Source organism: Netta rufina, assembly GCF_964035555.1.
Source record: "Netta rufina genome assembly, chromosome: 13".
Classification (NCBI taxonomy): domain Eukaryota; kingdom Metazoa; phylum Chordata; class Aves; order Anseriformes; family Anatidae; genus Netta; species Netta rufina.
In genome coordinates this window covers 14,211,153-14,226,963 of record NC_140136.1, presented here as the reverse complement: position 1 = coordinate 14,226,963, position 15,811 = coordinate 14,211,153, and the positions used below count along the sequence as shown (strand labels likewise).

General features: G+C 37.9%; 1 protein-coding gene across 2 annotated transcripts in view; it reads left to right on the top strand.

Moving 5' to 3' along the window:
* NFATC3 (nuclear factor of activated T cells 3) overlaps positions 1-15,811 on the top strand; it is a 66,330-nt gene that overhangs the window by 14,844 nt on the left and 35,675 nt on the right. For both annotated transcript variants that reach the window (XM_084294727.1, XM_084294726.1), the window contains exons 2-3: positions 322-1,453; positions 9,166-9,328. In XM_084294727.1, the coding sequence (XP_084150853.1) occupies positions 322-1,453; positions 9,166-9,328 (1,295 nt within the window). The remainder of the gene's footprint in view (positions 1-321; positions 1,454-9,165; positions 9,329-15,811) is intronic.

Here is a 15,811-nt window from a genome sequence, read left to right as displayed (position 1 = left end):
TTGTCTTAAATGCTTTCAATATTTTAAACCCGTGTTCTGTGTGTATTACATTTTAAACCACTGAAGATGTGGATAAACTAGAATCTGGTTGAAAACTAGATTTATGAAAGAAAACTTAAGCTGTAGTCATATCTATCTATAAATAAGTAAAGGGGATCTGAAATAATGAGCTTTACTTTGTGTGCCTAGTATAATAAGAAATGTCTAGGATGTTTCCCGGACACGTCCTGTTTTCAAAAAAAGATCTTGTGACGTTTTTCAAGTATTGCACTCTGACTCTGTTCCTCTTTTTTCTTCTTCCTTTATTTATTTTGTTTTCAGATCTTGAGTCAGATGACTGTGCATCCATATACATCTTCAATGTAGACCAACCATCATCGTCTGTAAATCAGCCAATTTGTATTCCTCGCCATGGACTGCAGTCTCACTCCTCTCCTCTGTCACCACCTACAAGACTTCAGAGTCACAAGAACTATGAAGGAACTTGTGAGGTACCAGAATCCAAATATAGTCCACTAGGTGGACCCAAACCCTTTGAGTGCCCTAGTATTCAAATTACATCAATTTCACCTAACTGTCATCAGGGGATTGAAGCCAATGAAGATGAATTGCACACAAATGGCACAGAAAATGAGTATATGGAAAGGCCTTCAAGGGACCATCTCTATCTTCCTCTTGAGCCATCATACAGGGAATCATCCCTTAGCCCAAGCCCTGCCAGCAGCATTTCCTCCAGAAGTTGGTTTTCAGATGCTTCCTCTTGCGAATCCATTTCCCATGTTTATGATGATGTAGACTCGGAGTTAAATGAAGCAGCTGCTCGATTTACCCTTGGCTCTCCTTTGGCATCTCCTGGTGGTTCTCCAAGAGGTCCCAGTGATGAATCTTGGCAACAGCCATATGGATTTGGGCATGCCTTGTCACCTCGACAGTCTCCCTGTCATTCTCCTAGAACTAGCATTACAGATGAAAATTGGCTAAGCCCTAGACCAACATCAAGGCCCTCATCAAGACCTACATCCCCCTGTGGGAAACGACGACACTCCAGTGCTGAGATTTGCTATGCTGGTTCTCTCTCTCCTCACCATTCTCCAACTCCATCACCTGGTCATTCTCCCAGAGGAAGCATAACAGAAGACACATGGCTGAACACTTCCATCCATAATGTACAAGGTCTTAACTCTGGCCTTTCACCATTTCAGTGTTGTACAGAGACTGATATTCCTCTTAAAACAAGAAAGACCTCAGAGGATCAGACTGCCACTTTATCTGGAAAAATCGATATCTGTCCTGAAGAACAGGGTAACTTATCATCATCCCTGGAAACTGCAGTAGATGACTGCTCTGGATCTCAACACACCTTGAAAAAAGACTTGCCCGGAGACCAATTTCTTTCTGTTCCTTCGCACTTTACTTGGAACAAACCAAAGCCTGGTCATACTCCTATATTTCGGTAAGTGGTAAGCAAATCTCTTAAGTCCTTCAGAAGGCTTCACTCCTGTGCATCCTGTGTACACATACTAATGCACTAATATTTCTGTGATGCGTTAAGACTATTTAAAGAAAACTTGTGGACGGGTAAACAATATAACTGAAAAAAAAAGCAAGTTGAGACTCCGAATACCCATCTGCTTCTCCTTTTAAAAATACAGTAGATGCGCTGTAACATAGGCACTGACTTCGCTTGACCGGTTCTATGTAGACATTTTCTAAGAAAGTTATGTTATGTTAATATCCATAAAGAAATTATCTGTATAAAAGCACACTGTGGGTGTGAATGTTGGTGTTCCCCTACTAGTCTGCCTTGATTTTAAAATAACTAATTAAAGTAGTGTCATTCTACAGAGGCAATGCTTAAGATTTGCTCTACAAGGGCGTTGTGGATGAAGGAATTGGTGTGGTGGATGAAGGAATTGCTCTCTTAGTCAGGGGGGAGCAAAATCAAGAGCTGATGACTTGATACAGAATATCAGAAATTATTTAAACGCTGACATTTCTCAAAAATATAAAACAGGTACACATGCAGAAAGTGGTAAAGACTACATCTATTCACAAGTAAACTGAATAAAATGATACATTAGCTGCCCAAAATGTAGCCTGACTATTGAATTAGTGGAAATGGTTGCATTAGCAGCTATATCCTGTATGAAAAGTCAAACTACTTAGCATTTGTAGCTTGTTCCAGAGGTACTGTGAGATCAGGCATCTTTGGTATACTCCAATATTTAATTCTATTGTATAGTATTTTGAATTTGCTACTTAGGAAGTAGGGAAGCTAAGTTCACTCTTACCCTTTAGGAAGAAAAATTAAATGTAGGGAGATCCACTATTTGTTGAAGTAGTTTATAGCAGTAACCAAAAGCAAGCACCTCAGGTTGGATACTAATTGCAATTTATATATTAATCACATATTATATATGCACTATATATAGCATTATATCATAATATAAATTATAAAATATATCATAAATTGCAGAATGTCCCTACGTAATATTTGATTGACCAGTACCTTGGCAGAATAGCACTCTTTCAATTGTAGATTAAATTGGTCATTTTTCAGTATATTTATCGATGAAGTTATTTGGTCATTTTATTTATTACATTCTTACTCTTGTTTAAGACACCTTTTTTTGTTTTCTTTAGGTTCCGTTAGGAAGAAGGATAAGAATTGACTTTCTGTGTATTTCATGTTTCCATCCCCTCCACTTAGAAAATCCCTTTTTTATTGGGATCTTATGATAGAGATAGTTGATCTGACCTTGCCATTTGATGCCCCATTGTTTAATGAAGATGCTGGGTTTTATTATTTTTTTCATGTCTACTGTTAAGAGCTTGAATTCCATCCACCGACAATACTTTTTTTCCCAGTGAATCTTTCAAACCTATTTCTAGGTTCTCGTATAAAGTAGTTTCAGATTTCTTTTATGAATTTGATTATTTTTTTCCTTCATTCCTTCTCAAATTCTGTATTACCTGTCTGAAGAGCAACATAGATGCTTCAGGATAGCCTATGTCAGTATAGGCTATAGGTAGTAGTCCAGGAGAATACCAGAGAAAGTGTTTCTTCCTAGAGCCTATTCATATGCAAATATCTAAATGTGATCCACTTGCTCATGGCGAGGCACCATCTGAAAAGGGTTAGTATGCTCATGTGAGTTATCTTAAGCGCATCCTTAAGTCATTGAAACTTTGTGGAATTCCCATTTAGTAGGTATTTAGTAAATATTTATGAAATCATGTCATACTGGGAAGTTCATCAAGACTGATCCCTTCTAAAGTTTTCTTGTGTAGATTCCAGCCAGCTGCCTCAAGTACAAAGCTGCTGTTTTAGAAAGACAAGTAGCAGGTAGTGTTTTGAAGTGATGCATAAGTAAATTGTTTCACAGAAACTGATGTTCTCTATTACAATGCCTACAGTTAGACATCTTAGATTAAGTTTTATAAGGCTTTTTTTTTTTTAATTTAGGTTGATCCAGGAAAATGAAAACATTGCATGGACAACCCAGAAACTATTAATGAGAAAAGATTATAATGTAATTTAATACTCAATTTAATACTCAGGATGGGGATTTTTCACTAAAAGTACATCTCATAGGAGCTGAGCAACATTTAGTGTTAACATCCACAGATATGGTGCTCTGTAGTTAATTAGTTCTGATTAAGAACTACTTTATAAACTGACAGTTTCCTTCATAATGCCGTGGCACAAGTTCAGTCTGGAGCACCGCAAAGCGATGGGATACCAGGCAGTATCTTGGTTGCAGTGGTGGTGAACAAATGGGCTGTGACACATGCATGTGCAGTTCAGGAATCTCTTTAGTGGTGGATGCTTAATGGCAACTTGAGAGTATTTTACCTGTGACTATCTGGCAGTTTCCACTGAAAGCTAAGATTGCTGACTATGTTAACCTTCTTTTTCGGGGAAAAAAGTAATGTAAATATAGTGGCAGGTGTTAGAACACTTGCAATAGTTAGTTCTCTTGTCTGAGTCTTTCTCTTGGAAGTCTGTGGAGCAGAGAGGAACAGAATTGTTCTATTTTTAGCATAACAATTGGGATCTCAGTCTTTAATTTTAAGAAGAATAAACCTTTTAATGTGAGTGGACTATAGACAGACTTACTCTGTTACGTAGTTATCCATCTGTTTTTTGTTACATAGAAATAACACCAGTTGTGCTGTGTTAGCAAAACTTTAAAGTGAAAATATTTGCAAGTCGCTGACTTTGAAGATAAGTACCCACTTAGTGAGACAAGCAAGAGAACTTTGAACCTCTTAGATTTTTAATAAGCCAGGCTATTGCTGTAATGTTTGCACACCATTAATGAATCCAGAGAAATTCAGACTGCTTAATACACGACCTCTGTGCTGTACGTATGATTCAGCTCTCTCCTTTGTTCTGAAAGGTAGAATATAGATTTTACTCGGCAGTATACTATATCAGTAAAGCATATTTAACTGTAGGTCTGCTAGTAGTAGAACAGTGATATTTTGAATGTAAACAGTATTAAAAAAAATAATAATCTATTGATAATCTACTGTGGCAACTGGAATGGCCCCCAGATTCTTAACTTCCAACATGTTACTTTGTTCTATGTAGTGAAGAGCAATCACAGCTGTGTTTTCACTCCACAAGAACTCTCAAAGAAGGACCCTAATATTGCAGAATAGTAAGATTTGAGATTTTGAAGGGTTTGCTGTGTCACGGCATTGTCTTGTAACCAACGCTGGTGGTTATTCTTTGCAAAAGCTCAGGATGTGAAAAAGTTGTGGAATATCCATTGGTCAGTGAGCTCTTTCTCACAGTCACAGATTTTGATGTTTCAGGAGAGCTGCAAGTGTAAAGTGTTACTTTTGCTGTAACTAAGAAATAATAATTTAAAAAGCACTATAGTAGCAGGTCTGTGAAAGTTAAGTACCAGGGTTAGCAATTGCTCTCTGCACAGAGCCCCAGCTGGCTGTCCAGTGAATCGCCAAGGAGGAGTGCTCCAAATGGAAGATACCATTTTCAGTTTTTAACTGGATTGTTTTCCACAGCTGCCATTGGCCCCACAGCACTGCGCGTGGGATAGAGGGAAGGATAAAGCGTAAGTTGAATGCAAGCAAGCAGTCTTGTTTCTAGGCTTTGTTTCTTCCTGTGCAAAGGAGATACAGCCCATGGAGTGGGGCCCTGACTTACAGGTCCAAACATTGAAATCCAGAGGAATCCATGAGATTGTCCTTCTGATGAGCATTAGATGTATGTTCATCAATGTGAGCAGCCAGAAGCAGTATTGTTTTGGAGGACATAGTTGCAGGTGAAGAAGGTATCCATTGAATTAATAGTGTGAACACTGAAGAGATCATTTTAAATATGATGGCTTCTGCTGAGGATGGTACTGAAGGGTTCTTTCTCTACTTCTAAGTTTCCTTTAATAGCAGCTGTTCTCTAAATCCTTTAATCTTGATGTGATAGAAGTTTGAGCTTTTGGAGACTTGTATTAATCAGATTATGAAATTCTCTTGGTATTACTGAAAGAACATTTGTAGCTTTACAGATTGGTGCTGTCTCAACAACGTGCTAAGATTTGATTTCATGAAGCATTTAGGATGACCGTGAGTCATTGTTTGCTGGTATGTGATTTGGTGCTTTACTAGTAGGTTACTGTACTGTTAACAAGGGGTTTTCTCAGGCAACGAAAAGCAAAAATTACAGAACCATGTGTAAAAGCCACTAAGTTGCAAGGTATTGTAACAGTAATTTTGTGATGAACTTCTGTAACAAAGTATGTGGAAGTGTCTACTAATACATTCCTCCTCCCTCAAGTTTGACAATTGAGGGATTTGGAAAACAGAAGTTCTTACTTCTTTTAATATTTTTGTCTAAAATAACTTGTAAACAAAACAAAACAAAAAAACAGTTCAGCACCTGATCTAGATCCTTTGTTCTGAGTGCAAAGGTAGAGATGGCTTTGCCTGTAATAGAAATGTCATCATGCTGTGTGCAAACTGAGGGAGACAAATCTTTTTGTCTCTTTTTGTAACAGTACGAAATCTTTGCACATTCCTCAAAAAGCTGTGTTTTTTTAAACACGTTATAGGTGTCTTAGTTATGTTTTAAATCATCAGAGATCACTAGAGTTCAGTATCAACTTTATTTACTCAATTACTCCAGCTAGCAGCTTCAGAATTTGCTTCTTATATACAGTGTCTGGTATAGAGATTGTGTCGATTCACACCCCAGCACTGACATGATTCTTCCGTTTTGATGTTGATTTCTACCTAGTGGGGGGGGGAAAAACAAAAAAGGAAAAAAGTTTATAGACTGTATTCTGATATTTTATATATTTATTTAGTGTCCGAGCTTGAAGGTCCATGTGACGTTCAGAAGGTGACAGGCAAGGCAAGTTTTTGTTCAGCCTCTCTCCTGTTTTTTCAGTTTGAACAAACCATTTAGATAGTGGAGGCTCTGGTAAACTAACAGAAGTAAAAAGCTTACCTTTCGAAATGATCACCGATTCACTGTAATGCATTGCTCTACAGCATTTTCCTCAAAACAAGTGAAAGAGTGGTGTGGAAGCAGAAATGAATTTAAATGATATTGTCACAGGGCAGAAAGATGCGTGACACCGTACCCTGAAACTTTTTAGGATTCCATTGCTGCTGAGAAGTTGAGGGTGATGGAGACAGCAAGAAAAATATTCAAAGATAAACACTTAACGCTTTGGGTATCCAACATCACAGTCTGTTTCTTAAAGGGAAGCAGCTACAACTGTAGTCTGTTTCATCTAGAAAACAGCAGTTTGAAGCAGCAAGGCCTAAAAGTCTAATGCTACACAATTTATTTGGAAACCTGTTCTGGAAGCGTCTTCCTCCCTCCCTCTCTGTCTCTCTCTCTCTCTCTTTCTCTCTCTCTGTCTCTCGTTTAGGCATCTGCACATGCATGTGTGCTTTCTCACTCCCTCACACTGATATTTTTTTATTTGTTTTCAAAGAATGACAGAATCTTGAGACCTCGTTATTTTCCTGTCTCCATGTTTGTTTTAGTATTCCAAATATTGTTTCAGCAGATAATGGGACTCTGATATGGCTTGTGCTACGTTTTTATTAGTTAATTGCAGGATTAAACCTCTTAGAGCTACAGAGAGCCATCATTAGCAACAAATACTTTTTCTAGAGTGAGTTTAATATGTAACTTTGAGTAATATCTCTCAGTAATTGGTATGTAGGCTGTGGTGTGCATGTTACACCAACCTCTCTGCAGGACCATATCTGTTCACTACGCATACCAACTATTTTAACATCAAATATTTGGTTATAGGGGAGAAAAAACTTTTTCAGAAATAATAAAGAACAAATTATTGCATGCTAATTTTTTTTTTAAGCTATTTTTAGTATCTTCTAATCCTGATGTTTTCTTTCCATTTTCAGACTGAAGACTTGAGTCTTCTTCAGTAACTATAAAAGTGAATGGCAAGGTCTAGTTGATAGCCAATAATAGCATTTAGGCAGTACGCCTTGGGCTGTGGTAAGTAACTGGCAGGACTGGGCTTATGCTGCATTCCTCTTGTTTTCCTGTTTCCTCTTTTACTGTTGACATTACTTCTCCTACCCAGTAAATAGTATTGCTGTGGAAGGACTGGTCCTAAGACCTGCTTACTGGGGGAAGAAGAGTCTTGGCTACACACTGAATGCTTGTGGACATGATTCATTGCTCTCATTTCTTACTTTTAGTAAGAAGACAGGGAAAAACTCTGGTTCCCATTCACTCCCCAAAAGGCACTTCAGGAGATGAGTTTATCTGTTAGCTCTCTCCTGAAGTACACAGTTGGAGGTACTCCACAAAGCAGCAGGCCAGCAGGTTTATAGGTGGCCCTCCTGTAGGAGGATGCCAGCAAGTGGGGCCTTTTCTTCTCCTCCTTTTCCATGCTTAGTGACAATGATGTTTGTAGTAAAAGGTAGATATATGGTGCTGCAGCCTGAGCCCAAGTCCATTCAGATACTTACTAAAGACAGCCTTTTTTTTTCCCCCTTCAGTTGAAACATTACCTTCTTTCCCAACTGTAGATATGTTTTCATAGTTTGCAGCTCTCCAGAAGGTACAGCTTATCTTTTGTGGATCTGTAGCTGTTTGTGTTTGTGAAAGTGTGCATGGTTTTGGACTAGCAGTGGGGTTTTACCTGACTTCCTGTAAAGGAGAAAGAAATGGAGCTGAGCTTTCTCAGGCAACAGTACAAACCAGTGTTTGTCCATCTCTTTAAAACCTACTTTGCTTGCCCTGTTGGTTAGTTTATGATAATAAAAACTATTTCAATAGAAAATTATTTTTATTGTATATGTTCTTGTGTGGTACACAGTGCTATAAACATTCACTTTTAAATGTTTAGAAATTAATTTGCTCTACCAGGTAATTACTGACTTGAATCCTACTGTTCTTCATATTAGAAGTCTGTGAATCTAAGCAGGTAAAAGGATAGGTATGAAAAGAAATGGTGATACCATGTGGCTTATTTCCCTTAGAGTTTTTCATGTTACTTCTATTCCTGCATTTTTTTCCTCCTTCCCTGGAGCAATTTTGCTACTGGGTGTAAGGGTATAATCCATGCATAAGCTAAGCATGCTCTTTAGGTGTGTTTGTTGCAGTAAGTCCTTATGCTTAGACAGGACTACTAGTCTTAAAAGTTTGAATCATCGGGTAGTGTTCATTTAAATGATAGTTAACAAAGTGCAGCGCTTTACAATCTTAAAGTAACTGTCTGCTTTATTATCTTCAAGTATTTTTTAAAACTTAATGATTTAGGAGATAAATTTAAACTCTTCCCTTTAGTACCGCTTGAACTTGCTTGTTGATAAACTCAAGAATAAAAACATAAAATAAAAGCATTATGGAATAATGCTGGTAATGCAGGGCCTTTCTTTCAATCAGGGATTGGAAGGAAGAAATACAGCACTACATTAGTATACTCCAAAAATACCCCCCCCCCCCCAAATGTTTAATTGAAGATTTTAATGCACCAGAAGACTTCAGGAATTTTCAAGAAATAGTGCTAGGCTAATAGCTATTCTTATTTGGTAATTGTGTGTTAGGAAAACAACATCATTGTCTGTATTTATGGAGAAGTTCCTGTGATTGTACCCTGGCCAAATGGCATATTACATTTAACCATAGTGTGCACGTCTTGATTGCAGCACGTCTTCGTTGCCACCTCTCGACTGGCCTTTACCAAGTCATTATGGGCAATGCGAACTGAAAATAGATGTCCAGCCTAAAACTCATCACAGAGCTCACTATGAAACAGAAGGAAGCAGAGGAGCAGTAAAAGCATCTACCGGAGGACACCCTGTAGTGAAGGTAGGAAGTCTGACTTTCCTGAATCAAAGATAACTTTCTCTTAGCTACGGTTACTGGTATTTACAATGCCGTGAGTCGTTACCTTCTTTGAAGCTTATATTCCTTCCTGGGTAAGATTTTCCCCTAAATGTACCTTGTGCAATACAAAAATTAGTTCAGATTTGAACTGTTACTCTGTAAGGGCAAGCAAGACTTGTTCCCCTTCCTACCCTGCCTTGTGTCTTGTCACTGTTTCCACTGCTTTAACAGAATCAAGCAAGCTTTATTGTCTTTCAGAACAGTTTTGTTCAGTACTGAAACTGATCTAAATGCCGTAGTAATGCAGGCAACGGTTCCCCTCTGACTAACAGAGGGTGGTGGTACACAAACTGTTTTGATACTTGGTACTGGTCATTAACAGTTGCTTTGGCTGGGTTCCTTTGTTCACGCTAAACATTTGAAGTGCTAAAGACATCTAAAGCGTAGTATATAAATACTTTGCAAACACCATCCAATTCTTGTTGAGCTCAGGGACGGATGTAAGGTCCTGGTAAATTAGGTTTGGCTTTCATGTGAAAGCTTTGCCATCATAATCTCCTTCGAAGGGAAAGAAGCGTGGTTTTGGTGTTGTGGGTATAAATAACTGTGTACACAAGTTGTGATGTGCTCCCCTCTGAGACAAGGTGTGCACACATCTCCTACCCTATGCTAGGTCGGCCACTGGATTAGTTTACTGGTAGTCACTTACGTCTCCTTTAGTACCTATGGTGCCAGCTGGCAACAGAACTGCCCTCTTTCTCACTCTTTCTCAAGATTGTGCTGGGGAATTATGGGGCTTGTTAAGATTCCTTGATTTGTAAGTTTGCTGCATCCTTGGCTGAAAGCAATGTCTCTTTACTTATTCACCTCAATCTTGCTTAATGATTTTTATGTTAATCCCAAAATATATTAAGATATATTACGATAAAAATCAAGTGTTCACTTATATGTCAAAAGAAACAACAGCTATAAAGGATAAATGGGGGGGTGCAGGGGGTGGAAATTAATCTAATTACCTTAAGGTTACCACAGGTCTGTTTTGTCCCCCAAACCCAGGATACTTCCTATTCTTTTACAGGAAAATGGCAGTCATGGTTTCAGTCCTTAGTGTTTTACAAGAGCAATCGAGGAATTACAAATGTATTTGTTATATTAGTCCCATTCCAATAGTTTAAGTAACTTGTTAGTATTTAAAACCAGACTCAAAAGTGGTAATAGAGTTGGCATAATCAGTCCCTATTGTTTCTCCTACTCATACTATAGGGTAAACATATTATCACTCTTTCTCCTTATACTTTTTTATTCCTCACTGGAAAGCAAATTCTGTCATGCTTTGTAATTACATCAGTTTTGGAAGAGCTCTGAAGTTACACGTGCATAAGTAAAGATGTACCAGCAGAATTTAAATGTATTGGACTGTCTGTTCCTTTCTCCTTGTCTAAGCAATCTTTCTAAGCTCTTCAACTAAAAAATTTCTTCTCCTAACCTGACACCTATTCGCATTCTTCAGGCTATTTATCCAACTCTGTTTCTGCTCTGATACCTTACCTTGATTTTTTTCATTCCTCCTGTTTTCTTCTTAGGACTCTTTTTTTGTCTGTATCTTTCCTTTCCCTCCCTCAAAATGAAGGCTGGATCTCTTCATCACATCTCTTCTTCCTTGAATAGTTTTCATCATCCTTCCATTTTCATTCTTAATCTAAGCTCTTCCTCCAGCTCTCATGTTCCCTACAGAGTTTCTCAGTGTTCTCCTGGTGACAATGCCACGGCGCAACCAGCTCAAACCTTCTCCTGTTGTCAGACCTGCTAGATTTCTTAGCACAGTAGAGGCAATGATTGAATACACAGCGGGGAAGTAAGTCTGTGCTGCATACTAGAGAAAAGTGAGGATGCCTGAGCTAGGCTGGAATCTGAAAGTAGTTGCCAGGGCAAATTTCTTCATGTGGAGCATTCTGTTTAGTTGCTGGAGAACAAGTAGATACAATTTTCACATGCCAAGGTGCTGGCACTGGAATTTAACACATCATTAATGAGGACAGAATCTTGGGAGATTTTAGCTGCCAAAATAAGTCTCTGCTGAGCATTTGGGAACTATTTTTTTTTTCCACCTGGGTTTTTGCATCTTGCACTAATATTTGTTTTAAAAGAACTTAGTTTGCTGATGGTTATAAAACTTGACAAATATATCTAGGCTTCCTTTTGCTTGCAAAACCAGATGCTTTTAAATTGTAGTGGTAGATGTAAATTAGAAAGAAAAAACACAGATCTGTAATCTATGTGACTTATTATTTTCAAAGATCTTTATTCTAATTAGAATTGTGAAATACCTCGCTATTACAAGAATGCTGTTTTAAAAATGGGTGTAGTATTTGTTTGTTTCACAGTGTCGTACTTAAACACATCCATGGTGCTATGCCTCTCAATTAAAATGACTACGAATGCAAATCAATATTCTATTTTGCAATTTCGTCTCTTCCAGCTGGATTAGAAATTAATTATTGTGCTTGTTGGGAGAGGAAGTTGTTACGAAACAAAACAAGGATTTGAATTAACTTTTTATTTGCTGCTGGTAAAAACAGTATGCTAAGGACCAAGTTTGGTGGAAAGCAAACATTAAATAGCTGTGAGTAGACATAAATTACTCAATTTAAACATAAAGATGCAAGCTTTTCCAGCACTTCCAGAAGGTTATTACACAAATGCACTTCACGATATGCATTGCTATTTGTATCTGACTTAACTTCTTTCTGTTTGGTGCTCTTGGCTTTACAACATTCAGTTCTGTCCACGTGGGTGATCATTGCAAAAAGAAGTACTCGGTGTCTCCTTGTGCCTGTAAGTTAACCAGTTAACCAGTGTCAGAGACAAGAAAGGATGTGTGTGCCTCAAGGCCTATGTGCTTTTCCTTGCTACAGAGTTTTTGTTGCTTTTGCACGGTATTTTATAGGAAGAACATTTAATTTACAAACTGTGGAACCTCTGTAGTTCTGCATGTGCAGTTGATGTGTTATTTAAAATAAAGATTTTAAGATAGTACATGGCTTCAAGCCATTAATCTATTAGCGTATGTCATTAATCTATTACTAATGCTGTACTGTACCTGTTGCTAGGAGACTAAGCTTCTGACAAATTTGGCATCATCTGCTGTGAGTACATTTAATCAGCTTATTTCCAAATGTGAGGAAATGAAATGAGTTGAGCATCATGTTTTGTTTTGTAAGTCCATTGACTTCAAGGAAGCGAATTGTGTGCTGAAATTCTACTGTTTTCGGTTTTTCAACTGTCATTTTAATCTGTGCTTGCTTAGGAGTGTGTTCCAGCTAATCTGTGTCATCTGGCACTACTTATTTTACCTGTTTAGAAAAATTGCAAGATAAGGCTGACATTTGTCACAGGGAAGGAATAAATAACTTGGCAGCATGGTAAGCAGTGGGAAGGGTGACGTTTTGAAATTCTCTCATCCAAACTGTGGGGAAATCTTGTGTTGCATAGTCAGGAGACAGAGAAGGCCTCTGAGAACTGTCTACCTAATTCAGTAGGTTAAAGTACTTATTCTACCCATCTAAGAAGCCTTTTAAATAAATAGCTGCTATGTTTCATCTAACTCTTAAATGAAAGTTCATAATTCCTTGAATTTCTCACCCTTGCACCAGGTCAAATTGTACATAATTAAATAATGTTTGCATTTACAGTTTGCTGGAGTGAGATTTAACTGTTTTCTAAAAGGGTTAAGGTTTTTCATGAGACTTCACTCAGATAATGGTTTTTAAGCATTTTAGAGCAGGCAGGAACACAATAAGGATCTCTCATGGATAGTTTCTTGCTTTTGTATTTTAGCTTCCTGATCTAAAATGACTTGTTTCATTTAAAAAAAATAATTGTATGTTGTGTTCCTGCAATTCACATCAGCTTCTGCAATTTGCTGAGTTCTCTTAAGTATTTTAAATTTGATGCTATCTTCTAGTAGGAAATTCCACAAGCTGTTGTGCACAACAAATATATTAGCCTTATGTCCTGTTGCTGTTGAGGAAGGTGATCTCCACGATAGTCCTGATAACCTTGCAGTGAGATTTACTGAGGGGCAGTGGAGCTAAGAGCTCCTTGTTCTGCACGCAAGGAGGATATCTGTCCTGTAGTGAGTTACCACAGAAAATTGGGGCAGGGGTACCTATTAGGAGTTTGCCTGTGCCATAAGTCTTCTTGCCATACTTTAATGGGCTCAAGGGTAAGAGCTGTTCATCTCTGCCATAAGCCAAATTTGCACAGTACTTGATTCTGCTGCAACGGGAGAGGGGAATCATGCAATCATCATGCAATCTATGGACTGGTCAGCAGTCCTATGGTTGAGGAAGGGTATAGAGAATGGTATACAGACCGTTTTTTCTGCGTCTTATGACCCTTCCCTTCTTCCCACCTTCCATTTTTTCAGTTCTTATGTGTGTTTTTTTTTTGTTTTTTGTCTCAAGTCCTTCCCTTTATTCATACATCACCAGAAGGCAGGTTCTAATCCCAGTTCTAATTGTTGGTGACAACATCCTGCGAATAAATGCAGAAGGTAAGTCTCAGCCTGTGTGAGCCATGTAATCGGCTCTTAGAACCCCCCAGAATAGATAGTAAAACCCATCCACATGCATCTAATAGATGTTTGAACACTTAATCAATACAATGATTATTTACATATTAACATGGAAAAAATGAAAATGGCATACTGGATCGGTAATGACACGGTTGTCTGCTTCTTGTGTTGTTGTGGTTACTAAGATGAGGAAGGGTACTATTGAATTATTTTTCCAAGTAGAATTAGGTTTGTTTTTTTTGTTGTTGTTGTTTTGTTTTGTTTTTGGTTTTTTTGTTGTTTGTTTGTTTGTTTTTTGTTTTTTTGCAAGTTACATGGGTTTTCCTGAAAATGCTCATCTGAAAAGCTGTCCATAGCGTAATTTGGCACTGGGAATTGGAGGTTCAGAAATAGCATGATTTCTTGATAGTGTAGCGCTAACTGAAGATGGGTTGTGTATGGTGATGGCTAGTTAGATGTGGTCAGTAATTCTGCACGGCGTGAAGTTGTAATGTTAGTCTAACACTATTTTAGTTATGATTTGGTCTTTTGTTGGTAGCATAGAATGGGACAGGACTCTGAGCTGAAACACTCCTCAAAATATGCCTTAAATTAGCATTCAAGTAGTCAGTCTTGTCTGCAAGCAGTGAGCAAGGAAATGTGAGATTTCAGAAACAGAAAAATCCGGGTTCTTAAACCTTGAAGGATGTTCCGTACGTTGAATGACCAGATGGTATCATGGCCAGTAATGCACTGCTATTTTTGGCTTTGGTTCTCTTCAGGACCCATTTGTCTTTGTGATGACCTTTAAAATGCTGTTAAACCTGGACTTGTGCCACTATGTCTAGTAGTTTGTTAACACTTGTTGCTTTTGTACCTCACTATTTTTATTTTTCAGAATTGCAGAGATCTATACTATTTTAAGGTTTTAAGTCAGTCTACTCAATGAGCTATTAGCAAAAGAGGAAGGAGGATGCTTCTCTGGTGTGCATGCTTTTCTTTCCTACATCAGATAATCAAATGACTGAAAATAGTACCGCGATTCAGGAAGGGGAAGTAGGTTGTTACAACATATTTAATTTTAAAATTATACATTTAACTTTCTGTAACATTAAATCCTTTGTGAAATGGGAATGATTTTTTTTTTTTTATTAAAAACACTTCCATCTACTGCTAAGCTTTTAAGTCAGTGGTTGGGGTATTGTCTAAGAGATCTGAATGGAGTTCTCTTCCATGAGTTTCGCCGCTTTCCTGTGAACAGTCCACAGAAGATCATAGGTCAGCACTCATTGCACCTCTGCGAAGCCACAAGGGGATGGCTGTGGTCAGTCTGACTTTCAATAACTTCCCTGAACTTGTTTTTATATCTATAGCTTGGTTCAAGCTTTTCAAAATGCCACTGACAATAAATTTAGGGCAAATTGCACCACTAGTGTTAGTCATTCTGTAGCTTTTGTTTCAATTTCTTGATAATCTTCATGCCTTTGGATCTTTTTTTATCCCTTGCTTTTATTTCTAGCTGTTACTAGGTGTGCTGCTCAGTTTGGAAGAGTCACCCTTCAGCTTTTAAAATGTCAGTCTTCACGGTTCTGTTGGAAAGTAGCTGCAAACCAATCAAAAGTGAAATTCTTGTGGAGAAATGTCTGAAGAAAAAAATGTTGGTTCCTCAGAGCCATGCTCCAGTGCCTCTTGAATACTGTTGTCAGAAATAGTCTAAGGTCACATCTCCATTGTCTCAGAGAACAAAACACCTCGAAGCCTTTTTTTTCTTTTTTTGAACTTTTATTATATTATTATGGGGAGGTTTGGCAGTTTTGTTTTGTAAACAACTGTTTAAAAGTGGACTAAACCTTAAGTAGTGAAAGTTATTTTCCTTTAGGATTGTTTAGATCCCAAGGTAAATTATACCA